Here is a 27122-nt window from a genome sequence, read left to right on the forward strand (position 1 = left end):
ACTGGCCTGGGCTCAGAGTTACAGTGCAACATGGCTGTAGTATGTGTGAGAAAAGAGCCCGTTGGAAAGAAGACAAACACATTGGTTTTGTATATTACATATATGGGTTTATGATACATGCTTGTTCATTACACTGATGTCTGCCTAGCTTTTTGTCCTACATGTACATGTAAGTGTGACTCAATATCAACTCAGTAAGACTGAGTAGCTATGCTCAGGTAGCAATTTACTGACAATAACCCTTACAGAAACACTAATGGTTTACAATAAATGATAATTGTCACAAAACTGTAAAACCTTTCTAGTAGTATTTGTACAAGTTATATTCTTCTTATACATCAGATCTGGGGTCCACCAGAAATGCACACATATTTGCCCAACTGTCCATCCTGCACCCCAACCAAGCAAACCTCGTGAATCGCATTGAAACTCAGATTCGTATCAGCCATGACCCGACAAATCGCTTTCTAACTTGCGTTAACGACTACATCTGACCAAACAAACTCGCCAGTGAGATTGTGGAGCGTATCAGCTTTCCAAAGATGTTTTCAGATTGACAATTTTGGCACTTTGGAAGTGACCACGATGTAACATTTAGAGAAAAGTAGTAGAAACTATTTTTTTCTAAACGTTAAATCGCGGTCACTTTCAATCACTTCCAAAGTGCCAAAATCTGAAAACATCTTTGGAAAGCTGACACCTTCCACCATCTCACTGGCGAGTTTGGTTTGTCAGATGTAGTTGTTAACGCAAGTTCGAAAGGGATTTGTTGGGAAATGGCTGATACGAATCTGAGTTTCAATGCGATTCACATGGTTTGATTGGTCGGGGTATCCTGGTGTGTCTGACTGGTCCTACGACTCCTCCACTTCTCCACACTCGAACCTGACAAAGTCCAGCAGCTCGATGCCCTGCTGTCTCACCATCTCTCCCACCGACATGGTTGGGTCCAGCAGGAACGTCTGACGCAGCATCTGTGTCTCATCCTCATCACTGTCTGTACTCCCCTCCTCCTCATCCCGCTTATCCCCATCCTCATCCTTCTTCTCCTCCTCCTCCCGAATCTCAGGCATCTCCCCAACAGTAAGCGGGTTCATCCCGACCACGTGCTGTCCTAACCGCCGGCCAAGCTCAGCGGCGTTGAAGTTCTGAAACTCGGTGTTCTTTCGCCGGAAGGCGACGAGCGCTCCGTACTTCCCGAGAGCACAGCCGCCGGTCGTCCCGGCAACGGGCGCGTGGACGTAGACACCGATGTGTTTGGTGGGGATGGGGGGGACGGAGTAGTACATGGCGCGGCGGATCTGTATGTTCTCCCCCAGGTTGCCGATGGTGAGGGCCGTGAGGTCAGCTAAGGTCGTGTCCCCCACCTGGAGCTGCTTCAGCTCGTCGCCTGTGTGGAGGGCCTGCGGCATCATGGGAAACAAAATGTCAGACACTGACCGGGAAAACTTGGACCACACCAACTAACATGTATTTCCTTTTCTTTTTATGCCTAAGAAGACTTGGAGAGAGAGTTAGACTAAGAAGACATATTTCTTTGTCTTCTTCAAGAAAATAAAATTTGGCAAGACATGAATATGAAAAAAAAACATTTGTGAGGAAAAGTTGACTCTGACTACATTAACTCCCTGAAACTGTTGTTGATCTTCCATCTCAGCACCTGCATGTATTTCCAGCATGTGATCAATACAGCAATAGCAACAAAAACAGAGAATCTATACAAACAGAGTTTATCACACAAGTTTTCTTTGTCTCATGGCATTTACATTACAAGTTCAGTACATGATGATACTTATGCTGATATATATAATTGCAACATATAAAAGTCCTTCCCCACCTTTAACCAGCCCAGGGTCCATTGTGGATGAGCTTTGACATCGGCAAGTGTTGCCATAGCAACCTGGGTAACCAGCTGGTGGAACTTGGGATTCCTGGCAACGAAGTCTGTCTCACAGTTTACCTGGTGTGGGGAGGTAACAAGTTGTTCTGTATCGCTATAACATGCAGTTGCCTTTGGGGCTAACATATTCATTAATTGGAATTTGGAACAGTAACAACATAATACAATGCACTAACCAGTCAGCATTGTACAAATATCAACCAAATGCAGACTAGATTAATCATTATTAAAGTTGCATGTTAACTTGAAATTCCTATTATGAATAACACAATGATACATCAAAGTCAAACAACAAAAATTCCTTTTGTGCTTTCATCCCACAATTTTATGATGATGATGATATTTCACATGACGTCAAACACCCAGTTTGAGCAATTACATTCAGATGAAGAGCAATATTCATATCAACAATAAATGCTCTTATCCAACATCTGTGAGTGATGGGACCTACCTCCACCATGGTTGCCATGGTTCCCTCCTGAGCCACGCCCACCAGCCCCTGTGCCGTCTGTCTGTCCTGTAGTTTGGTGGCTTTAGCCCAGCCCTCCTTCTGGGCCTGCTCCTTCAGCCACTTCTCTGCCTGCAGAAAAAAAAGTTACTTCATAAGACTTTTAAGACTTCTGAATGTCAAGTATGCCAATCTACATATAGTAAAACCTGTATCAGTGGTCACCTAATGCATAGCAGCCACCTGGCCATAGTGGTCACTTTTTTATGGTTCCTTGGATTCTTTCCTATTGACCTAAGCATTAAGAATTCAGTCTGCCTGAAAATAAGATAAGATTTACTTCATAAGACTTCACAACACCAAGAATGCCAATCCACATTGGACGCCTGAAAGTTTCTGTGAGAAGAATTCCCAATTCTAACGATAGTACATTTGTGAACGTCACATTTATGAACAGCAAAACAGCTCATTCTCAGTGGCATACACTGTAACGTCATCAGTTCATCAACATAGCCTACAAAAACTAATTATAAAGCTGTGCCGATTCTATTTCTGGATGTTTTTTATATATTCACTCACTCGTTTTTCCTGCAAAAATCAGAAAAATCAAGAAATTGAATTGGTATGGCCTAAGAGAAATTTATATCAGGTTACCTGCTCTAAATCATTCTCAAACTTCTCCAGTGCCTTCTTGCAGTTGACGAATGTGAAGCCAGTTTTCTTCCGCAGCTTGGACAGGTTGGCCTTGGTGACACCTTCCAGCACTGGGCAGGTGTGGAGACACCTGGCTAACGATGACACACCTGCAGAACACCTGGCCACACCTGTAGGAAATAAAAGTGAGAGTTACTAACACCTGTTTACAATGGCATAAAAAAGTGTATGATTTAAAACTGATCACACCGCTGAAGTAGTGAAAGTGATTGGTATCTTAGTGTTGGGTTTAAAAGTGAAAGTGACTGGCACCTGGTAATGAAAGTGAAAGTGATTGACATCTAAGTGTTGGGTATAAAAGTGACAGTGAAAGTGATTGCCACCTGGTCATGAAAGTGAAAGTGGTTTGGGATTAGAATGGAAACAGGTGAAGTAAATGGCTTTTCAGCACCAGAGACAGAATGGAGAATACCTGATGTCCATACAATTTATGTCGTATTAAGGTCAACAAAACAAGTATGACAAGGTCAAAGATTACATGAGCTTTGCCATTCTGTTAACTGATTATGCAACGACATACTGATTATCATTTTTCTGCAACATTTATGCAGGAAAGCTAAAACGTTTGAATTAAAAGTTCCTTCCATTTACTGATAATGTTAGCCCGGACGCTATGCCACACATTCTATCTTGTTTATATGAGAGGTTTCGGGTATTTCTTGAGTACATACATTTGCATTAGAATTGCCCCCCTCCCTCATATTAATGACCTCAGACTGTGCGAAAAGTCGATCACTTCGTTCTCGGTTTCGTCTTACATTTCTGATTAAAAACGACAGAAACAAAGGAGTGTACGATTTCTAAACATAGCTAAGGATCCTACCTATAGTTCTGAAGACCCACATCTCGGTTGAAGGTTGTTTTCCTCCCCAAACGTGCAAAAACTAACTCTCACGTGCACGCCAACCGCACAGCGCTGGGACCCGCCGCACCGTGACCTCTAACCCCGCCCAACTACCGCGAGATTCACGGCACCGCGAGAACCCGCGAGACCAGACATTTAATGTCATTTTCCGCTCTTTCTGCCCCGTATTCCTGCAAAACTCGGCCCCGTTTAGCGGGAAAATAGCGACAGATCCCTCAAATGCAATCGGTAAGAACGGATTCTTTGTTTTCCTGGTGTTTTGTGGAAATCGGGGTGTTTTTGTGAGGTTGATATGGGGGTGAGATCCGGGGCAATTTTGCCCCTACAATGCACGGTGCAGCGTATTATTTTGGGGAGGCCTCCGGTAGGGCGGCGGCCCAACAAAGCAGATGTCTTGTTTAAAATCAATTCTCGTGAAAATTTCGCCAGCATTTCATATGTTTCCCGTCTTGTCTTAAGGCAGAAGGATCGGCTTACTTTTTGGCGGGAAAATAGACCTAGTTTTAGTCAGTGGATGGTTGAAAAGGGCGAGAAATGTGCCCTTAATGTTATCTGTGATGAAGGGTAGGGACTGGGGGGCCTGCCCAAGGGAGTTCTTTGTTTGGCGGGTTTTGTTTTTCTACAAATTCGCGTAAACAAGGAGTGTTGCAACTTCTGCACAGTGAACTTAGGTGTTCTTTGCATCATTTAATGATGCAAAGAACACCTAAGTTCACATATTTTCTCTCAACTATGTCCTTTCAAATAAAGTCTTGGCCCACACGGCACACAATTTCCAGTCATTAATTGCAATGGAGACTCAAAAATAACCACAAAAACATAAAAGAGCACGTTGAAATTATGACAAATGATTTGTCATAATTTCAACGTGCTCTTTTATGTTTTTGTGGTTATTTTTGAGTCTCCATTGCAATTAATGACTGGAAATTGTGTGCTGTGTGGGCCAAGACTTTATTTGAAAGGACATAGTTGAGAGAAAATATGTTAAAAACAAGTTTTATTTTTCCAAATAAACGAAGCATCACTTGAAACAATACTACACATTTAGTCAGTAATTTTTTGTTCTTTATATGTGGATATTAATATAATCAATGTTGGTAATAAAGAGTCAGAATTGAAATAGATCTGATCAGTAAATTCCTAACGTTATATGGCACTCACCTATCTTCAGACAAAACCCACAGAAATTTCCCCAGACGTGAATATGATTCAGACTGCCAGTAATAACAACTTTTTCTTGCCAGGAATCCTGCCTGAGGCACTGTGTTTGTATGGGGCCCCACAAAGGGAGTTGACTGGTTTAAGACATATCTAAATTGAAAGTGAAAGTAATGGTAAAGCAGGCATCCTCAATTGAGGTGAAGCATGATGCTTTTTCAAGTAGCTAGTGGTAGTGCACTGCGGCTTCGCCACGGCTCACGTTTTTACCTCTACTCTTCTCGATAAGTGTGTTATAATGTTCTTTTGCGAAATCAGATTTAATTGCTGTGTGTTTTTTCACAGTATTAAGCTCACTACACTATTTTGCTTGTAGTGGCAGTTTGTTGTGCACAGTACAATTTTTTTATCTATCAAAAGTGATGGATTTACATTTAGATAATTGACTGTGAAACAGAGGTTTTGTAAATGTGTATTACAGTTTAACCACTTGGTGTATGTGTATTTAGGACGGTCAGTTCCATTGGTATTAGATGCTAGGCACATCAACATTAACAAAAAGTTTGATTAAATAAAAGTGATGAGTTGGTAGAACTACATTTTGTACTTGTAAATTAAACATTACATAGAGTTCATGCAAGAGGCTACTAAATCAGGAGGAGGTATTTATTATGGTGCTTCTATAAATGCTCGTTCTGTATGTTATAATTTGTATTCTGCAGATAAGCTATGGATGAAGAGCAGCACATCGATGATGGCAGCTACCAAAACCGGCTGCACCGGGCAGAACCAGAGACCGGCGGGCAGCAGCAACCGACTCCGTGGCCACTGGTAAGCCATGGTGGCCCACAGGACCTGGCCCCCTGGCCCGTTCAGGCCTCCAGCCACCAGGACTGCGACTACCGCTCCCAGGAAGACCTGACCCGCCACCAGGGCAGGACACAGTGGGTGGTGACCCAGGGCGGCAGAGGCTTGACACACCCGTACCACGGAGGCAGCAGTCAAGACTGGCCGATGGCAGAGCCAGCAAGACAGCCTGAGCACCACGACTGGCCAACCAACCCACTCAAGCAGGAAACTGACACCTTCCAAACCCTGCAGGATGAGCATGGCGACAGACAAGACTGTGGCTACCAGGCGCAGACTGAATCCGGCACACACCAGGACCTGGTTGAAGAACTGCGACAGGAGACCTACCCAGATACAAACCCTCAGCAACTGCAGCATGAGACCAACCCTGGCACAAACCCTCAGCAGTACCAATCCAGACCCCAAGGGGGCCCCTACGCTGGAGAGATAGCAGGGCAGGGGGAGCCACACCACTCCAGGGCAAGGGCAGACTCCCAGGGGGGTCACTTCTCGTCCCCTGTAATACTCCCCCCTCGCAAGTCCTTCCTGAGCAGGGAATCAGAGATGACAGTGGGAGAAACTTACGTGGTGAAAGAAGTAACTTCAGAAAACCAGCCCTTCACAAGTCTGAGCTTCTCCCCTCGAGGGGAGTCTTCTGAAGGTCAGGAGACGACACGACTTGACCTTCCCGAGGGAGAAACCCTGTCTGGTGTGGAGGATGGACCAGCTCAGGAGGAGGAGGGAGATATGGAGGAGGAGGAAGAGACAAGAGAGCAAACCCCCAGGTATGTGGCTTTAGATGGACTCCATCAACACTGATTCCTGTAGACGTACAACTGAAATACCTGAAATTCAGATGTCAGGCAGAACATCTATCAAACTTTCCCATACTGTACACCTTTACCAAGTTTAGATATAATGATATAAACCTTCTCATGTAATTTGTCCATCATAATGTGTATGTAGGACTAGTAAGTTGTAAAACCTGCTCCATGTATTTGTCTTTCTGTTCCAGTGCTCAGAAGGACATCGGTGCCCGCCAGCAGCAGGAGGAGGTGGGAGATCTGCTGCTGTCCTGTACACTGGAGGGGTGCGACTTTACTACTCAGACAAGGTGGGAACACATGTATAACTGTTCGTTACTGTACACTGGAGGGGTGCGACTTTACCACTCAGACAAGGTGGGAACACATGTATAACTGTTCATTACTGTACACTGGAGGGGTGTGACTTTACTACTCAGACAAGGTGGGAACACATGTATAACTGTTCATTACTGTACACTGGAGGGGTGTGACTTTACTACTCAGACAAGGTGGGAACACATGTATAACTGTTCGTTACTGTACACTGGAGGGGTGCGACTTTACTACTCAGACAAGGTGGGAACACATGTATAACTGTTCATTACTGTACACTGGAGGGGTGCGACTTTACTACTCAGACAAGGTGGGAACACATGTATAACTGTTCATTACTGTACACTGGAGGGGTGCGACTTTACTACTCAGACAAGGTGGGAACACATGTATAACTGTTCATTACTGTACACTGGAGGGGTGCGACTTTACTACTCAGACAAGGTGGGAACACATGTATAACTGTTCATTACTGTACACTGGAGGGGTGCGACTTTACTACTCAGACAAGGTGGGAACACATGTATAACTGTTCATTACTGTACACTGGAGGGGTGCGACTTTACTACTCAGACAAGGTGGGAACACATGTATAACTGTTCATTACTGTACACTGGAGGGGTGCGACTTTACAACTCAGACAAGGTGGGAACACATGTATAACTGTTCATTACTGTACACTGGAGGGGTGCGACTTTACTACTCAGACAAGGTGGGAACACATGTATAACTGTTCATTACTGTACACTGGAGGGGTGCGACTTTACTACTCAGACAAGGTGGGAACACATGTATAACTGTTCATTACTGTACACTGGAGGGGTGTGACTTTACTACTCAGACAAGGTGGGAACACATGTATAACTGTTCATTACTGTACCCTGGAGGGGTGCGACTTCAGCACTCAGACAAGGTGGGAACACATGTATAACTGTTCATTACTGTACCCTGGAGGGGTGCGACTTCACCACTCAGACAAGGTGGGAACACATGTATAACTGTTCATTACTGTACACTGGAGGGGTGCGACTTCACCACTCAGACAAGGTGGGAACACATGTATAACTGTTCATTACTGTACACTGGAGGGGTGCGACTTTACCACTCAGACAAGGTGGGAACACATGTATAACTGTTCATTACTGTACACTGGAGGGGTGTGACTTTACCACTCAGACAAGGTGGGAACACATGTATAACTGTTCGTTACTGTACACTGGAGGGGTGTGACTTTACCACTCAGACAAGGTGGGAACACATGTATAACTGTTCATTACTGTACACTGGAGGGGTGTGACTTTACTACTCAGACAAGGTGGGAACACATGTATAACTGTTCATTACTGTACACTGGAGGGGTGCGACTTCACCACTCAGACAAGGTGGGAACACATGTATAACTGTTCATTACTGTACACTGGAGGGGTGTGACTTTACCACTCAGACAAGGTGGGAACACATGTATAACTGTTCATTACTGTACACTGGAGGGGTGCGACTTTACCACTCAGACAAGGTGGGAACACATGTATAACTGTTCATTACTGTACACTGGAGGGGTGCGACTTTACCACTCAGACAAGGTAGGAACACATGTATAACTGTTCATTACTGTACACTGGAGGGGTGTGACTTTACCACTCAGACAAGGTGGGAACACATGTATAACTGTTCATTACTGTACACTGGAGGGGTGCGACTTTACCACTCAGACAAGGTGGGAACACATGTATAACTGTTCATTACTGTACACTGGAGGGGTGTGACTTTACTACTCAGACAAGGTGGGAACACATGTATAACTGTTCATTACTGTACACTGGAGGGGTGTGACTTTACCACTCAGACAAGGTGGGAACACATGTATAACTGTTCATTACTGTACACTGGAGGGGTGCGACTTTACCACTCAGACAAGGTGGGAACACATGTATAACTGTTCATTACTGTACACTGGAGGGGTGCGACTTTACCACTCAGACAAGGTAGGAACACATGTATAACTGTTCATTACTGTACACTGGAGGGGTGCGACTTTACCACTCAGACAAGGTGGGAACACATGTATAACTGTTCATTACTGTACACTGGAGGGGTGTGACTTTACCACTCAGACAAGGTGGGAACACATGTATAACTGTTCATTACTGTACACTGGAGGGGTGCGACTTTACCACTCAGACAAGGTGGGAACACATGTATAACTGTTCATTACTGTACACTGGAGGGGTGTGACTTTACCACTCAGACAAGGTGGGAACACATGTATAACTGTTCATTACTGTACACTGGAGGGGTGTGACTTTACCACTCAGACAAGGTGGGAACACATGTATAACTGTTCATTACTGTACACTGGAGGGGTGCGACTTTACCACTCAGACAAGGTGGGAACACATGTATAACTGTTCATTACTGTACACTGGAGGGGTGCGACTTTACCACTCAGACAAGGTAGGAACACATGTATAACTGTTCATTACTGTACACTGGAGGGGTGCGACTTTACCACTCAGACAAGGTGGGAACACATGTATAACTGTTCATTACTGTACACTGGAGGGGTGCGACTTTACCACTCAGACAAGGTGGGAACACATGTATAACTGTTCATTACTGTACACTGGAGGGGTGCGACTTTACCACTCAGACAAGGTGGGAACACATGTATAACTGTTCATTACTGTACACTGGAGGGGTGTGACTTTACTACTCAGACAAGGTGGGAACACATGTATAACTGTTCATTACTGTACACTGGAGGGGTGTGACTTTACTATTCAGACAAGGTGGGAACACATGTATAACTGTTCATTACTGTACACTGGAGGGGTGCGACTTTACCACTCAGACAAGGTGGGAACACATGTATAACTGTTCATTACTGTACACTGGAGGGGTGCGACTTTACCACTCAGACAAGGTGGGAACACATGTATAACTGTTCATTACTGTACACTGGAGGGGTGCGACTTTACAACTCAGACAAGGTGGGAGACATACAGTATCAAATAACTCTTACATGTGTAACTCTTCATTACCTCTGTCTGTGTGTGTGTGTGTGTGATTTTGTGTTTGATTACCTTCGCCGAGAAGGTTATGCAGAGGGTAGGGTTTGTTTTGTGTTTGTGTGTAGTGGCACAGCATAACTCGAGAATGCCTTGATGGATTGTCTTGGTATTTGGTATGTAGGTAGGTTTTGATGAGACCTAAAAACATTTAGATTTTGGGCCCCCTAGCGGCTTCTTACGGTACTGCAGCGGAACTTCCTGTTTTGATATCTCGTGTTCTGGACATGCTATGGAACTTATTTTTGAGTGGTAGATAGATCTTTGGACAGAGAGTAAGTGGTGTGGGTTTGGGCCCCCTAGCGGCTTTTTTGGAACTGCAGGAGCAGGTTTTGCGTCTGACTTTGAAAGGGAATAACCCAAGAAGGGCTTGATGGATGGTAATGATTTTTGGTAGGTAGATAGCTTGAGTGATGACGTACATGATTAGATACTTCTTATGCAAATCAGTATCTAATTTGCATAATTAATGAGGAAAGTTTATACAGCCGCCAAATTCCTTGATAGGACTCTGAAACATGTGACATATGTAACTGAGGAAGACAGAAATATTAATTGATATGAACTATGCAAATGAAGACCTCATTTGCATAATTAATGAGAAAATACTATAACAAGATGGTCTTGATGAATGGTCATGATTTTTGGTATGTGGATAGCTTGTGTGATGCTTAGTATGATTTGACAATAATTATGCCAAATAGATTCTACTTTGCATAATTAATGAGGCAACTTTAAAAATCCGCTTTGTTCCATGATATGACTATTCAAATTGTAACTGAGGAAGAGAGGACTGTTAATAGATAGTAAATATGCAAATGTGGGCCTAATTTGCATACTTAATGAGTAACTTCCATTATTCCACACTGGCAAAGGACGGCAATTGCATACATTTAATACTTTTTTTGTGGCATCAGGGAGTTATGTGAATGTGAACATCGTTGAATCAAATTATGCTAATAAGGGCCTCATTTGCATAATTGATGATAAATATTAGCATAACATTCTTTGTTAAGCTTATAATTTGTTAAGCTCATACTTTGGACATGTTAAATTTTAAGACAATCAACTGGTATGATTTATAATTGATGAGAAACACAGAAATACGTCAGTCATAAAGGTTAACATCATTTGGCGAAGGTATGAGGTCGTGGAACTCTAGTTGTGTGTGTGTTTGTTCCAGTCTGTGTGTTGATTAGAGGAGGAAGGAATGTTTTGAGGAATTTGTAGCTGCTGTTAGATTGGGACTGGGAGCCTAGTGGAACCAATACTTGCTGCTACTTGACCAACTTTCTTATGTCTCCCCAGGTTTGTCTTTAAGGAACACATGCGCAAGGTGCACAACAGCAAGCTTTGAGATTGGGAGCCTAGCAGAACCAATACTTGATGCTACTTTAAAGCGGCCTGTGTGACCGAACAAGCATCCGAAGGAATATAAAGGCTTTGACTTGACTTGACTTGATCAACTTTCTTGTTTTCCTCAGGTTTGTCTTTAAGGAACACGTGCGTAAGGTGCACAACGGGAAGCTGTACGGCTGCCTGAAGTGCTCGCTCCTGTTCTCCACCGTGGAGGCCCTGAAGGGCCACAAGCCCCAGCACAAACCCTTCCGCTGCCCCCACTGCAGCTTCGCTTGCTCCCTGCAGGTAAACACAACTCTCCTTTATTCCTAGATTATCAAAACTGCTCTACCAGTCCACACTGAGCATGTCGCCAGAACGTAAGCGTTTGAGCTTGTGTTCACGTATTTAAGGTTAATATCTCGCAGATAGGTTCATTTAGTTGTGTCCAAAGACATGCAACTCACTGTTACTCCGATGCAAAGAGAACAAAAGAGATTCGGTAGTTATAACAGGTTTATTAAATAGCAGGCTAATTGCTGTATACGCATTTCATTCTGAATACCTGCTTCCACACTGACTACTAGTACCACCAAATTTTACTGTACTGTTCAACAGTGTTGCGGAGGAGCATTGAGCAACTTATTCAGCTCCACTGCTTAGACTGTCAAGTTGTTGAAATCGTTTATGTATATAAGTGAAACTTAACTTGGTATCCCTTATTTTTGATTTGTTTGTGCAACTTATTTCAAGTTCGTGATGTTATAGTTAATATTGTTAATAAGTGAATCTTACAAATCATGAGCTCCTTTGTAAATGATGATGCACTTCATGTGCATATTTCTATGAAATGTCACATGCAAAGCCATCACAAATTAAACTGAATCTGATCTGAATCTGACTGCAGGCCAAGTATGACCGCCACCTGCAGGGGCATGATGGGAAACAACAGAGGCATGATGGGACAGATCCACAGCAGGAGCATGATGGGAAGCTGATCCAAGATGCAGCAGGTGGTAGCCAGGAGCATGATGGGAAAGAACAGGAGCAGGTGGCAGAGGTCGTCCAGGTGCATGATGGGAAGCAGCTGTCCTGTAGCAGTTGTGACTTTGTGGTGGGCAGCCCTGCAGCACTCAAGGAGCACAGGAAGGTATGAATGCCACAAACTTCACGAAGTATAACACTTGTACCTTCATATGCAGGATTTGTTCCAAATACTGAAATAGCGAAAGAGGGGCGTCCCGTGTTTTAAGTCTAACCTTGCACCCCTTTACTCAAGGGAACAGATTCTAAGGCATAGAATTTGGATTGACCATGGATGCTTCATGTACTAGGTCACACATGGCCACAATCTTCAACTGTGACCTGTCTGACAATGATTTCCCCCCTCAAGAAGCCTCAGAATTCCCCATCTTACACACCATACTATCATATGAATGTCTTTTGTTTATGGCTTTCTTGTTACAAATTGTGAGGAGATGTTCCTTGACCTTTGCCCGCTGTAGGATGCCCACGGCCAGGCCAGGCTGCAGTGCGAGCAGTGCCCCTACAGCACCCCCTATCACAAGAAGATGGAAGTGCACAAGAGAGTGCATTCTGGAGAGAAACCTTACAAGTGAGTGAAGTGTGCTGCCTGGTTTACTGATAGCTCATACATTTATTACCCATGTAAAAATCTAGCAGAAAGCTCATTACTAGTACTGTTAAATCTGTACAATTGACCACCTTTGCATAAGGACCACCTGGTTAATGTTATATCTTTTCGATGGTCCCTTAGATGATTCTTCCTCTGACACTTGTAAGTATTAAGAATCCTGTGTATAGTGACCACCTGTCTACATAAACACTATTTCATTGATCCCCTAAGTGGTCTTTTGGACAGTTTTGACTGTAATGTAAACCCCTGTACCTCACAGGAGCAGATACATGTATGTTGACCTGTATTAGCTGGGAAATGTTGGGTTTCTAGTTACACAATTTGTCTTGTACAGTACCTCCTAATCAATAATTTGTTTCTCCCCCAGATGTGAGGAGTGTGAGTACACCTGTAGCGAGAAGGGTCGGCTGGACGCCCACCGCCGTATCCATGGCGACAGTAAACAGTACCTGTGTGCCGACTGCGGCTTCAGCTGCAAGTGGCCCAACCAGCTGAAAACGCACCAACTCACACACACAGGTGTGGTTACATGTACAAGTATAGGTTGAAAATCGGGGCCTTCTAGTATACATTTCAAGGGTAATAAGATAGTCTAAACTAAAACCCACCTTTGATCCTTCCTCTAAGAAACAAAGACTTGAAGTTGAACATGTTGGGTGTGTTATAAGAATCAAAACATCAACTTGGACCCATTGGTCAAGCTAGTGCGCTGAAGGGCGGTTATACTGGCTATACAGATACAGATACTTATGTGACAAATACACAGAAATATGTATCAGTGTCATCCAATAAATTACAATGATATGACTCCATAATACTCATTACCACGAGTCATTGTTTCGTCATTGTATTTAGGTACTACTTTGTTGTGTTAAACAAGTATCTCTTAAATGTATCTGTTCAGGAGCGAAGCCGTACAAGTGCGAGCAGTGTGACTACGCCACGACCCGGGCAGACACCCTGCAGACCCACGTGCGCACCCACACCGGGGAGAAACCCTTCATGTGTGAGCAGTGTGGGTACTCCTGCACCACCAAGGGCAGTCTCAGGACACACAAGAAGAAACACCAAACAGGTGTGAACTCACTTTGAAGTTAAACACAGATTTTTAAAGATAGCTTTATGGTATTGTGAAAACAAGTTAGATTTATTGGGATATTGTCATGAAATGCTCTCTAGCTGATGAGAATGTGGCAATGTTTACAATTATGTTTTAATCTTTATTTTTGCCCTTCAAAGCATTATTTATCGTTTGTTTGAATATCAAATTACCAGATACATTGTGGGTATTAAAGTGCCCCAAGTGTTTTTCATACATTTCTTGTGAAAACATAGTTGCGCTACAAAAGACTAGATAAACTCTCACAAAAGCCCCTGTATGCATGTGTGTATGTGTGTGTTTATGCATCTGTGTCTTGTCATCTAAGCGTGTGTGTATGTATATCTTGTGTATGTGTGTCTTGAGTACATATATATATATATTTTTGTGCTTCCGTCTCCATGGTTCCCACAGTGACACATGTGTACCTTCCCCCCCAGACCGCCTGTACCGCTGTTCCAAGTGTCCGCAGACCTTCAAGTTTGCGGCGGGGCTGTACCAGCACACCCGGCGCCACACCAGCGTCAAGCCCTACCGCTGCACGTCCTGCGACTTCGCAGCCTATCAGAAACAGACGCTCAAGACCCACATGCTCAAACACACAGGTACTGAATTAATGCAAATGTTAAGCTAATGATACAAGTATAACTGTACAGGAGTTGGCCCTTCATCCTCAAGCATGCTAAAGTAACAGTATGAGTGTGGTTGTGGCAAATGACTAAAGGTATGCTTAACATACGGGATACAGATTACAGTATATGTGTGTCAGTGGTCAGTTGAATAGTAACTAAAGATCAATATCCAAATCATATGCACTGATTAAGCGGTCAAAAGGTCTTTGTTACAATTAGAGATATCTTTGGTCTACCAATTATTTGGGAATCCAAAAGCAAGGTTTGAAGTCAAATGGAGACAGATTACCAGTTTTTATCAATTATGAAATAAGATCCAGAACATTGCATGTTGTTTACTTGTCACCTTTTATGTCCTGTTTGATGGAACATATCCTTGGTTTAAGTGAGTTTAAAAATCATAGATTCTGAAGTAATTGTAAAGAATTTTTCTCCCTGATGTTTGCCCAGGTGAGAAGCCCCACAAGTGCCCCTGGTGTTCCTTTGCGGCTCGGCAGAAGTCCAACCTGCAGTCCCACATCCAAAGTAAGCACCCCGGGGCGGAGGGACAGCCAATCAGCAGCCAGCAGAAGCTCCTGCGCTGCCCGCTCTGCCGCTACTCCACCCGGAAGGGAAGCTTGCTGCAGCGCCACCTGGAGAAGCACCCGGAATATGCAGCTCTGCAGGAGCAGGGGTACTTCCAAAAACTCATCCAATCAGAGGACGGCGGTGACACTGAAGGGACCAATCAGGATGTGGCTGCCATGGAAACAGAACAGGTTGTCAGTGAGATCGGTCCAATGGAAGGGGGTGGCAGTAATCAAGAAGAGGAGGGGGAAGGGACTTGTCCTCCCCCACAAGTTAGTGGAACGGCCTTCCAACCACCTGTCCCAAAGGCAACTCCAGAACTGCAGGACTATTTCATTTCCGATAAGGGAGACGAAACAAGGGAAACAAAAGTGAAAACAGATAGCGAGCAACAAGAAGAGCCGTCCCAGCAGAACCTGCCGACCTCTGACCCCACCACAGGTCAGCTGGACTCGGCCCTGATTGCCCAGAGCATGTGCAGTCTGTTCGCCGACACTACTCGGGGCCTGCTGCCCTCCCACCAGTCTAGCACTGAACAACAGAGAACATTCCAGGGCCAGGTAGGGATTGGGAATCTTTTTAGCTTGCCTCAAAATTTTGAACTTAAAAATTTGTTGAATATGTGAATAAGATAACTTTTATCAGAAACTAACAGTAAAATTGTAAAATGTAGAAAACTTACTTGAATTTGTAAATGAAGTGACTTTAACCAGTATCATTTTATTTTTTCCATAATATGGGCTTTGTAGTAGTTTAAATCAAGGGAAAATTTGGAATATTAAGCAGAGATACAGAATACAGTGTAATTATTTTCTTTGTGTTGAATATTTTATTCTTTTTTGTCGTTTCAGGCAACCAATCAGAAAGCTGTTCAGGACACCCTGCAGTTCCAGCCTTTGGAGGCAGGGGGCGATGCTGGGGAGAAACCAATTCAGCAGGGGGAGGCACCAACTACCACCAACTTGTCAACCTTTGAGTACAGCGTTGGTTCGTTGTCCCCCGTAACACCCCCAGATATGAACATAGATGGTTCGGCCCAAAGTGCGTATGGAACGACCCAAGTGCAGCTGACAGCCGGGGGGAGTCCAGGCCAAATGGAGGCAGAAAACATGGGCGATGACTACAGAACCCCCCTAGACGTCCAAATGGAAGCTTCCGGATCGGGTGAAAGTGAAACCCAAGCTGAGGCTGCCATTAAGAAGGAGAGCGACGGTGACCATGACAACGATGTGGAGTATGTCTCGGAAAGTGAGAGTGAGGCAGAAAGTGAGAGTGAAGCCCTGCTGACAAAGCGCATGCTGACCAAACACCTGCTGGCGGAAGATGCTCCGGAGGAGGGGGAGAAGACGCTTCAGATGAACCTCCGCAAGAAGGAGCGGAGGAGGTGAAACTTAGGGAACAACAAGCTTCTCAAGACAACTTGGGAAACCTATTATTAATCAGTTATTTGCATGAAAGTTCATATGTGAACAAAAAAAAATCATTGCACCCATTTTTTTTTACATTTGTCCAATTAAACACCTAATTTGTGCCAATCCTTACTCAAGCAGAATGACCCACACTTCTTGTCACCATATGATCACATGACTGTACCCATGGGTCATTAGTGCCTGCTATGGACCTTTATCAGAACAAATTCTCTTCATCAGTGACATGGTCTATTAACAGAGATGTAAGATGTTGCAGACCTCAAGCCTCAAGCACCCTTGAGTTATTCTATCCTACACTGTTGTTGTCTGATCTTCTGTGGTGCCAATGGTCAAATAGTCTAAGGGATAGATGAAATGAGATGAAATGAGAAATTGTGTTTTTAGAGACTTCATTGTATCATGTAATACCTCTCAACTACTTTCCTTCAAGCCAAGAAACTAAAGTCTGATTCATCTCTCCCCCCTCCCCAGGTACCAGCTGCTTGACTCAGGTGATGATGATGAAGAAGCAGACCAGGATTATGCAGAGGATGAGGAGCTCCGACCTGTCAAGAAGAGGAAGTACACGTCCAGGTGAATAACTGCGTAATCATGACTTATCGAACCTACATGTACTTACACACTTACTGTGTACTTTGCTATAACAGCTACCAGCATTCAAAGGAGCTATACACATTGTCTGAAGCATTACACTTAACCAAAGAGACAGAGAGAGAGTGTCTGTACCATAGGTGGGAATAGTGTGTGTGTATTAAATTCTGGTATTATCATGCCTATATTATGTGTAATATACCTCGCTCTATCCTGGGGAAAGAAACTCAACATTATCCTTATGATGACAAATCAGAAGTCAGTTTTCTGGAGGTGTTACTGTACTTAAAAATCGACCGTTGATGATATTGGTAAACCCTCAGGCAAGTGTGATAAATAGTTATATTGTACCTGTGCACCCATTAACCCTGTCCCTTTGTACCAGGATGGGTACTGAGTCGTCCCCTGCGATGTCTTACATGCCTGTATGATTAACCCTATCCCTTTGTACCAGGAGGGGTACTGAGCCGTCCCCTGCGATGTCTTACATGCCTGTATGATTAATCCTGTCTCGTTAATGGGGTACTGATTCGTCCCCTGCGATGTCTTACATGCCTGTATGATTAACCCTGTCCCTTTGTGGTAGCAGAACACAGTTTCCGGCCTATGGGGATTTCTATAGTTAAGGGCCCCAAGGTGACTAGCTTCGACGCGGTAAAAAATATAGCGCGGTGCACTTGAGAAATACGAAAAACGAATATGTTTGAGTTCAGGGTACAACCTACAAATAAATAAAAAAACGAAAAATCCTGTCGGCGTATCGGCTCCTCACGCCCACTTTGAAACAGCGCTCCGCGAGAGGTCACTGAACTGCACCGACTGACCCCGTGAGGCGGTTACACAAGATGGCGCATTTATACACAAAGCGGAAAAGGCCCACTATCCAAATCCTACGGTCTACAAGCCGACATATTTCTACGCCACACAGCACAGTTTACACATGGATGCCTCTCACATGTAGCTTTCTACCCAGTCTTCGAGAGTTTCGGCCGCACTATTTTCTAGGCCGCGTCATAGACCCCGGGGGTCGCGGATTAAAACTGTGTTCTGCGACCTTGTACCAGGAGGGGTACTGAGTCGGCCCCTGCGATGTCTTACATGCCTGTATGATTAACCCTGTCCCTTTGTACCAGGAGGGGTACTGAGTCGTCCCCTGCGTCTTACATGCCTGAATGATTAACCCTGTCCCTTTGTACCAGGAGGGGTACTGAGTCGTCCCCTGCGATGTTTTACATGCCTGTATGATTAACCCTGTCCCTTTGTACCAGGAGGGGTACTGAGTCGTCCCCTGCGATGTCTTACATGCCTGTATGATTAACCCTGTCCCTTTGTACCAGGAGGGGTACTGAGTCGTCCCCTGCGATGTTTTACATGCCTGTATGATTAACCCTGTCCCTTTGTACTAGGAGGGGTACTGAGTCGTCCCCTGCGATGTTTTACATGCCTGTATGATTAACCCTGTCCCTTTGTACTAGGAGGGGTACTGAGTAGTCCCCTGCGATGTCTTACATGCCTGTATGATTAACCCTGTCCCTTTGTACTAGGAGGGGTACTGAGTCGTCCCCTGCGATGTTTTACATGTCTGTATGATTAACCCTGTCCCTTTGTACTAGGAGGGGTACTGAGTCGTCCCCTGCGATGTTTTACATGCCTGTATGATTAACCCTGTCCCTTTGTACTAGGAGGGGTACTGAGCCGTCCCCTGCGTCTTACAGGGCCACCCTGCAGTGTGAGCACTGTGACTTCACCTGTAAGCAGGAGCGAGCGCTGGAGACTCACCTGCGCAAGTACCACCGCATCAAGGGTCCCATCACCATCAGTACCGCCGCCAGGAAGAAACCAGGTTCCAAACCTGGGCCCAAACCTGGTCCCAAACCGGCGGCGAAGGCCAAGAGGAGGCCGTATGTGCACAAGTAAATACACTCATGACTTGTTTTTAGATTACTATCCAAGTTATCTATATCTAGTTGGTAAAGGCAAAGGTCCATTAACCTTGTTTTGAAGCCTTTAGGGCAGTGAGTTGTTATCCGCTGTGTCTAGGGCATAGTATTGAAAGGTGGAGCCCAACCCTCTCCCTTCACTCCCCAACTGAAGTCAGGTACCCATTTTTACACCTGAGTGGAGTGAGGAAAGTTGTTTTGAATGCCTTTCTGAAGGACACAACATCGGTGGCAGAGGATTCAAACCCAGGACCTCACTTTATGTGCTTGAAGTTAACAACAACATAAAATGCAACCTGCTTTTCTATGAACAATTGTAACTAATGGCGTGTGCTGCCCCCTTGCAGGAAAATCCTGAAGTGCAGCCAGTGTGAGTTCACGTGTTACCAGGACCGGGCACTGCAGACGCACCTCAGGAGCCACACTGGGGAGAAACCCTACAAGTGTGAGGAGTGTGACTTCCAGTCAGGTGGGTTCTACTTGTTTGTTCTGCATAACCGGAAACAAACAAATCATCTTTAGACGTAACACAGCAGTTTTGTACACGATAAGTGGTGGGTAAGGGTTAGGGTTTTCCACACTGGGGAGATACCCTACAAGTGCGAGGAGTGCGACTTCCAGTCAGGTGGGGTTTTCTTTGTTCTGCATAACCAGTAAACCACCTTTAGGCAAAACACAACAGTTTTGTGCAAGCTGTGTAAGACCAGACTGATACAAATGGAGGTTTTATATGCTCACACCGGGTTACCCCAACTTACTAACCCCAACTCTTTTCAATAAGTTGGTTAGGTTTTCGGTTAGGTTAGGGTTAGCCACACTGGGGAGAAACCCTTGAGCTGTGACTGTGAGGAGACTGTATAACCTTAGAATGTGTAAATGTAAAGTCATCTGTTTCCTGTGTTTAATGGAAAAATGTGGTATCTTTGTGAAGTAATGATGTACTTGAAGTTAGTTAAGAGTAGTACATGTATTTGCCTTTGAATAGTTTGTAGCAGCATATGTGGCCACCCACTGGTGAGAAACCACACAACTGCAGAGAGGACAGTATCATATCACTTAGACATGATTGTCCAGACATGAGTGAAATTCACTCTGGTGAGAAACCACACAAAATGTGAGGAGTATCATCAGTGCACCTACCAAACCTGATATTTTAGATACTGTTCTTGCAAGTTGCATATTTTGTTTGTGGGTTAAAATATGTCTTTTATGCTGTTGATGATGTTAATTTGTTCCAGCCAGCATGAAAAATAACGTGGTTAGCAAATAATAAGCTCTAAAAAAAGATCTAATTTTTCACATGCAATTAGCAAACTTTGCCAGGTTAATTTATCATTAAATTGGTAATCAATTGAACTAATGTGTTCCATACAACCTTCATAGCTGCATAAATTATCTAGAGAGCCAATCACAGCTTTCCTTTTAAAAGTTTGAAAAATGAGCTCCAAATGGTCACTTCAGCTGAAGCATTGCCTCCACATGGACTGATAGTGACAAATCAATCAATCAATTAATCAATCAATCATCTGCAGCCATCAAGTGCTGATGCATGGCAGCATCTCTCCACAGGATGTTCTATTTTTAGCACAGGACCTCCAGTTGGCTCTGGTGACCCCTACAATGTAGCTCTCTGAGTGTGTTGAAGACTTGGCCCTCCCACCTTTTTGTGGGACATCCTCTAGAGTTCTTGACAGTGATGGTGGTCGTGTTTGGACCCCATGAAGGGGCTGGAAACACCGGGGATGTTTGTTGACAGAACGCTCAAAAGCTTTAGACTGGTGCGCATGCACCACAGAAATTGTGGGTGACTGGCGACCTTTCAACTTTGGGAGCTACCAAATGGAGGGTGGTCAGGCTCACTAGTCATTAGTCAGACTGACGATTGAGAGGATGCAGAAGACAATCACTCTTTTTTTTCCAGATTTTTGTAACTGTTACACCTTTTCCCTCGTCTCACAGCCCAGAAGTACCGTCTGACGGAGCACATGGCCCTCCACGACGAGTCGCGGCAGTTCAAGTGCGGAGAGTGCGGCCAGGGCTTCACCTCCCAGAACCACCTGCAGCAGCACGAGTTGCGCCACTCTGGCCAGCCCACGCACACATGCGACCTGTGTGAGTACGGCTGCTACGACCAGGCTTCCCTCAACAGGCACATCAAGGTAAGGACTGGTTCTAATTTTAAGCTAAGTAAGTCCGGACGATAAATATAAATGTTGAGCTGGGCCACTCCGGCCAGCCCACGCACACATGCGACCTGTGTGAGTACGGCTGCTACGACCAGGCTTCCCTCAACAGGCACATCAAGGTATGGACTGGTCCTCATTTTAAGCTACGTTAGTCCGGACGATAAATATAAATGTTGAGTTGCGCCACTCTGGCCAGCCCACGCACACATGCGACCTGTGTGAGTACGGCTGCTACGACCAGGCTTCCCTCAACAGGCACATCAAGGTAAGGACTGGTTCTAATTTTAAGCTAAGTAAGTCCGGACGATAAATATAAATGTTGAGCTGGGCCACTCCGGCCAGCCCACGCACACATGCGACCTGTGTGAGTACGGCTGCTATGACCAGGCTTCACTCAACAGGCACATCAAGGTATGGACTGGTCCTCATTTTAAGCTACGTTAGTCCGGACGATAAATATAAATGTTGAGTTGCGGCACACCGGCCAGCCCACGCACACATGCGACCTGTGCGAGTACGGCTGCTACGACCAGGCTTCCCTCAACAGGCACATCAAGGTATGGACTGGTTATCATTTTAAGGTAAAAATCAAGCAAGAGGTCTGTACTGTAGCTACAAGCTGCGTAAGTCAGGACGATAGATATAAATGTTGAGTTGCGCCACTCCGGCCAGCCCACGCACACATGCGACCTGTGCGAGTACGGCTGCTACGACCAGGCTTCACTCAACAGGCACATCAAGGTAAGGACTCGTTCTCATTTTAAGCTAAGTTAGTCCAGACGATGAATGTAAATGCCGAGCTGTGCCACTCTTGCCAGCCCACACACACGTGCGACCTGTGTGAGTACGGCTGCTACGACCAGGCTTCTCTCAACAGGCACATCAAGGTATGGACTGGTTATCATTTTAAGGTAAAAATCAAGCAAGAGGTCGAGATCACTCCAGTTTTGTACTGTAGGTACAAGCTGCGTAAGTCCGGACGATAAATATGAATGTTGAGCTGGGCCACTCCGGCCAGCCCACGCACTCCTGCGACCTGTGCGAGTACGGCTGCTACGACCAGGCTTCCCTCAACAGGCACATCAAGGTATGGACTGGTCCTCATTTTAAAGTAAAAATCAAGCAACAGGTCGAGATATCACATTAGTTTTGTACTGTTGGTACAAGCTGTGTAAGTCTGGACGATAAATATAAACGACGAGCTGTGCTACGGCTGCTACGACCAGGCTTCCCTCAACAGGCACATCAAGGTATGGACCAGTAGGCCACAAGAATTAATTTGTTTAGGTCTCAGACAATTTGAAGGGAAATTGAGAAAAAGGTCAAGATCATGAAAACTGAGAACTGGGAGGAAAAATCTTATCATATTCACTCCAGGAAACTGTCTGTACCAAATTGATATGTACAGACTTTCCCCCCAGCCTCATTTTTTTCCTCCAGTGCAGCATGATTTTGAAAATGTTTTTTTTAAATATTTTGGTGAAAAAAAAGTATTGATATGTTTTTTTTAATGATTTCTTTAACCATGTTCTAATCTTAGCAAATGTTGGGTTTCCATCGCATTTCCATAATTGTTTTTAGCAGAATAGTACTGCTTCTTAAAGGAAACTTTATCCTTAAAGTTCAATAAGAAAACCACACCAAAACTTGTTTCACTTCCAGAACATGCACTCCGGTGACCTTGAGTTCATCTGTCTGACCTGCGACGGTCGGTTCAACTCGCAGGCGCACCTGAACCGTCACATGACCATGCACCGCGGCAAGCGTGACCCCGAGGACCTCAAGTGTCCGAACGAGGGCTGCAACTTCGTGGGAAACAGCCGCTACGGGCTTTGGAAACACAACACAGATGAACACAAGGCTAAAGTATGTATGATCATACCAAGTCTATGTGGACAACCCCATTGACTTCTCAAATCCTTGTTGCTCTAGTGACAACCTGTTGAAAAGGAGCATGATGTTTTTGTATCTCAAGTTTGCAATAAAAGAAAGCTTATGGTATGTAGAGATTAGAGAACTAATTATTCTCAAGCATATCTTTTCAGGGACTCTACCTGTAGTGTGTATTGATTTAAAGGTGTTAGACTAAGTTGATTTAAGATCCTTCCTTGCATGGGGACGTGGGGTGTGTCCATCTCCGTTTCTATAGCCCTTGAGCCACACAGTCCACTACAGCACTGGTAGCTGAGTGTGTTCAACTTATATATTCTTTCTCTAGTGCTGAGTACTAAGTATAGTCTGTGCCATATCTTAAGTCTTTCGGTTTGAACCCCGACCTTCCAAGGCAAACAGTAGGCAATTGCCCGGTGATTCAAGTTGCACTCTGGGATCAAAACTCCCAACCCTTAGACCTACAAGAGAGATTGCTAACCTCAGGACAACTTCCTACCACATTGTTCCAGGTGTGTCTTAAGTGCAGTGAGGAGTTTGACACCTACGAGCAGCTGAAGGAGCACAAGAAGGTGCACAAGACGCACAAGTGCGACAGGTGTCCCTTCTCCACCTCCAGCGAGAACTACCTGCAGAAACACATCCTAGACCTGCATGCTGACGGGGATGACATCAGGTAAGGTTAAGGGTCAGGGGTGAGGGCTGGTCAAAGGGCAAAGGTGAGAACTACCTGCAGAAACACATCCTAGACCTGCACGCTGATGGGGATGACATAAGGTAAGGTCACAGGGTCAGGGGTGAGGGCTGGTCAAAGGGCAAAGGTGAAAACTACCTGCAGAAACACATCTTAGACCTGCACGCTGACGGGGATGACATCAGGTAAGGTCACAGGGTCAGGGATGAGGGCTGGTCAAAGGGCAAAGGTGAGAACTACCTGCAGAAACACATCTTAGACCTGCACGCTGATGGGGACAACTTCAGGTAGGGTCAGTGGGGTCAAAGAGTGAAGGTTACATATCAAGAAGCTACTACTTCATCATTCTAGTAATACTAGATATAGTTGCATAATGATATTAAGTCTTCTTGTGCCTTATCTCTTCATTGTGAGAAATAAAGAAGAAATGATAAAGGTATTGCAACTGAAATATACTACAAAAAAATACATTTGGAGTAACAGAAAACTGAATCCTACTGCAACCAAACAGTGGCTATGTTATGTGATATGAGAATAGCTTGGCTTGATACTACAGTCAATAACTTTTTACAGTTATGAAGCTATTTTTACGATAATCTTGTCCCCCCAGTTGTGACCAGTGTGACTTCACCTGTGGCCACGAGCTCCTCCTGAAGAAGCACCAGAACGCCGAACACAAGCAGCCCAAGCCTGAGAAGGTGTTCCAGTGCCAGCTGTGCGACTTCTCACAGACCAAACGCTGCCTCCTGGCCAGGCACATGCGCAGGGTGCACTCCACAGCAACTCCCTACAAGTATGTTCACTGTTCATGTGATATTCTGTCTCTTTGAAGCAGTGAGGCAAGAAAGAAAACAAACTTGCTGCTACAATGTATTACAATACCCAGAAGTGTGCCTTTGGTACACTCTAGTACTGACTCTTGCATCTAGTACAAACTGAATGTTTGGATGAGTCCTGTGCTGAAGGCTAACACAAGAAGATCACTTGCTTTTTCTGCTGATCATGATATATTCTTCTGACAGAAATTTGGCTCATACAATTGCATGTATACTGTGTACCTTCAGCAGATATATGTTAGACAGGAGAAAGTTTTCTGTTGAATAGAGTCTTGTTATAGAGCTGAATTCATGTTCCTCTAGGTGTTGCAAGTGTGCAAACTACTCGTCTAAAGCTGTGATCTAAATAGTCTTGTTAAAGTGTTGATGTCTTGTTCCCCCAGGTGTGACAAGTGTAACTACTCGGCTAAGGAGGTGAGTCAGCTGCACGTGCACCAGCGTGTGCATGAGGACGAGCGCCGCTACCTGTGTTCCGAGTGCGGATACACCTGCAAGTGGGCCAACCAGCTCAAGATCCACCAGATGTCCCACACAGGTGAGCGGCATCTTCAAGGAGATGGCTAAGACATGGCTAAGTCTGAAAATTTCAACTAGCTTTCTTCCAGCTTTCTTTCATCAGATGTCTCACACACAGATTTGAGGCCTCTCCAAGAAAATAACAGACACAAAAATATTTACAGAGCTTTTTGTTGTAAGACAAACTGGTATACACTGTTTGTGTTGGAGATTGATAGTGTCAGTCTGTGTCCATAGCTTAGAACCAGACCGAGTATAATGGTTATAGAGTTGTCATACTTTCTTAACGTTTTTATTACTCCATTGTCTGAAATGTCTTTCATAATACTGTAAATCCATTTGATATTACGGTTGGTAGTTTTAGCGGTTGGGGGGAAGTTAACAGCATTTAATTTCAACGGTGGGAACAAACATCACTGTCTTACTTTGATACTCAAAGGATTTGCCATTCTTAAGATACCTGATAAAATCTTTCTTTTGTCCCTTCACCAGGTGAGAAGCCGTTCACCTGTCCCTACTGCAGCTATGCCTGCGAGCGTTCCGACAAGCTGAAGATCCACGTGCGCACGCACACCAAGGAGAAGCCCTACATGTGCGAGCAGTGCGGCTTCCGCTGTTCCACCAAGAGCAGTCTGCGCTCCCACTCCCGCAAACATCGGTCAGACAAGCCCTACCAGTGCCAGCTGTGTGACTCCTGCTTTAAGTATCCCACGGGGCTGTACCTGCACATGAAGACGCATAAGGTAGAAATAACTTTGCCCTTGGAGATGGCTTTAAGTTAGAGAAGTTACTGTAATGAATGGCCCAATAAGAAAAGCTGCAACCTCTGTTTATACATTTTGTAAGGTGCATGTTGGATTTCAAAATGCAAGGCTGGGATTTGAAACCTTGTGCATGTAATCCAGAGGTTTGCTTAATATCATTAATTTTGATTATTGCAGTGTGTTTAGCCACCCTGAAAGATTGTCTGAAAGATTGTAGCACATTTTTACAAAGCTTTTCCACATTCCTGATGCAGGAGGGCAATTTTTTTTGTACTGGTGTTAAGTTTTCTCTGAGAATGCCAGCTTCTTTAACATTTTAGGTCAGTGTTTTATAAAGTGGCTCCAACACATTTATATTTATTTTCCTAATTCTTTGCTTCTGATCTTCCTTCAGGAGGACAAGCCGTTTAAGTGCGAGCACTGCAGCTACTCCACCCCCTTCAAGCGGTGCCTCCAGCAGCACATGCTCCAGCACACCGGGGAGAGGCCATTCAAGTGCCAGTACTGTCTGTACACGGCCACGCAGAAGGGAAACTTCCAGGCACACATGCAGAAAAAACACCCCTGGGTCACCAACACTGCTGCTCCTGAGGGGGAACAGGCCACAGCAGACACTGCACAGGTTAGTTGTTATAGACATAAGGAATGATGAAAGAATGAGAGAGGGGAATAGGAACAGTGGCCACATAGAAGGGAAACTTCCAGGCACACATGCAAAAAAAAACACCCCTGGGTCACCAACACTGCTACTACTGAGGGGGAACAGACTGGGGCTGACACTGTACAGGTTAGTAGTTAAATACATAAGAAATGAAGGAATGAGAGAGGGGAATAGGAACAG

General features: G+C 44.7%; 3 protein-coding genes across 3 annotated transcripts; 2 read left to right on the plus strand and 1 right to left on the minus strand.

Annotated features, from left to right (window-relative positions):
* Positions 1–85: 85 nt before the first annotated feature.
* Positions 86–4020, minus strand: LOC136421146 (elongation factor Ts, mitochondrial). The gene is made up of 5 exons (XM_066408296.1): positions 3886–4020; positions 3003–3172; positions 2352–2480; positions 1838–1960; positions 86–1403 (listed from the first exon to the last, which is right to left on the minus strand). Exons 1-5 carry the CDS (start codon positions 3905–3907, stop codon positions 855–857), a joined length of 993 nt encoding a protein of 330 aa, XP_066264393.1. The 5' UTR covers positions 3908–4020; the 3' UTR covers positions 86–854.
* On the plus strand, positions 4021–22728 carry LOC136421007 (zinc finger protein 721-like). Its single transcript, XM_066408153.1, has 20 exons — positions 4021–4155; positions 5808–6719; positions 6950–7048; positions 11626–11785; positions 12387–12629; positions 12985–13094; positions 13504–13655; positions 14041–14211; positions 14676–14840; positions 15318–15994; positions 16286–16818; positions 17336–17437; positions 19138–19368; positions 19743–19864; positions 21355–21554; positions 21778–21846; positions 22070–22138; positions 22254–22322; positions 22400–22468; positions 22600–22728. Exons 2-20 carry the CDS (start codon positions 5815–5817, stop codon positions 22726–22728), a joined length of 4275 nt encoding a protein of 1424 aa, XP_066264250.1. The 5' UTR covers positions 4021–4155; positions 5808–5814.
* A 965-nt stretch (positions 22729–23693) lies between these two features.
* On the plus strand, positions 23694–26299 carry LOC136421008 (zinc finger protein 239-like). The gene is made up of 5 exons (XM_066408154.1): positions 23694–23720; positions 23984–24147; positions 24776–24958; positions 25385–25536; positions 26010–26299. Exons 1-5 carry the CDS (start codon positions 23694–23696, stop codon positions 26297–26299), a joined length of 816 nt encoding a protein of 271 aa, XP_066264251.1.
* The last annotated feature ends 823 nt before the right edge of the window (positions 26300–27122 follow it).

The sequence above is a fragment of the Branchiostoma lanceolatum genome, chromosome 15 (genome assembly GCF_035083965.1).
Source record: "Branchiostoma lanceolatum isolate klBraLanc5 chromosome 15, klBraLanc5.hap2, whole genome shotgun sequence".
NCBI lineage: Eukaryota > Metazoa > Chordata > Leptocardii > Amphioxiformes > Branchiostomatidae > Branchiostoma > Branchiostoma lanceolatum.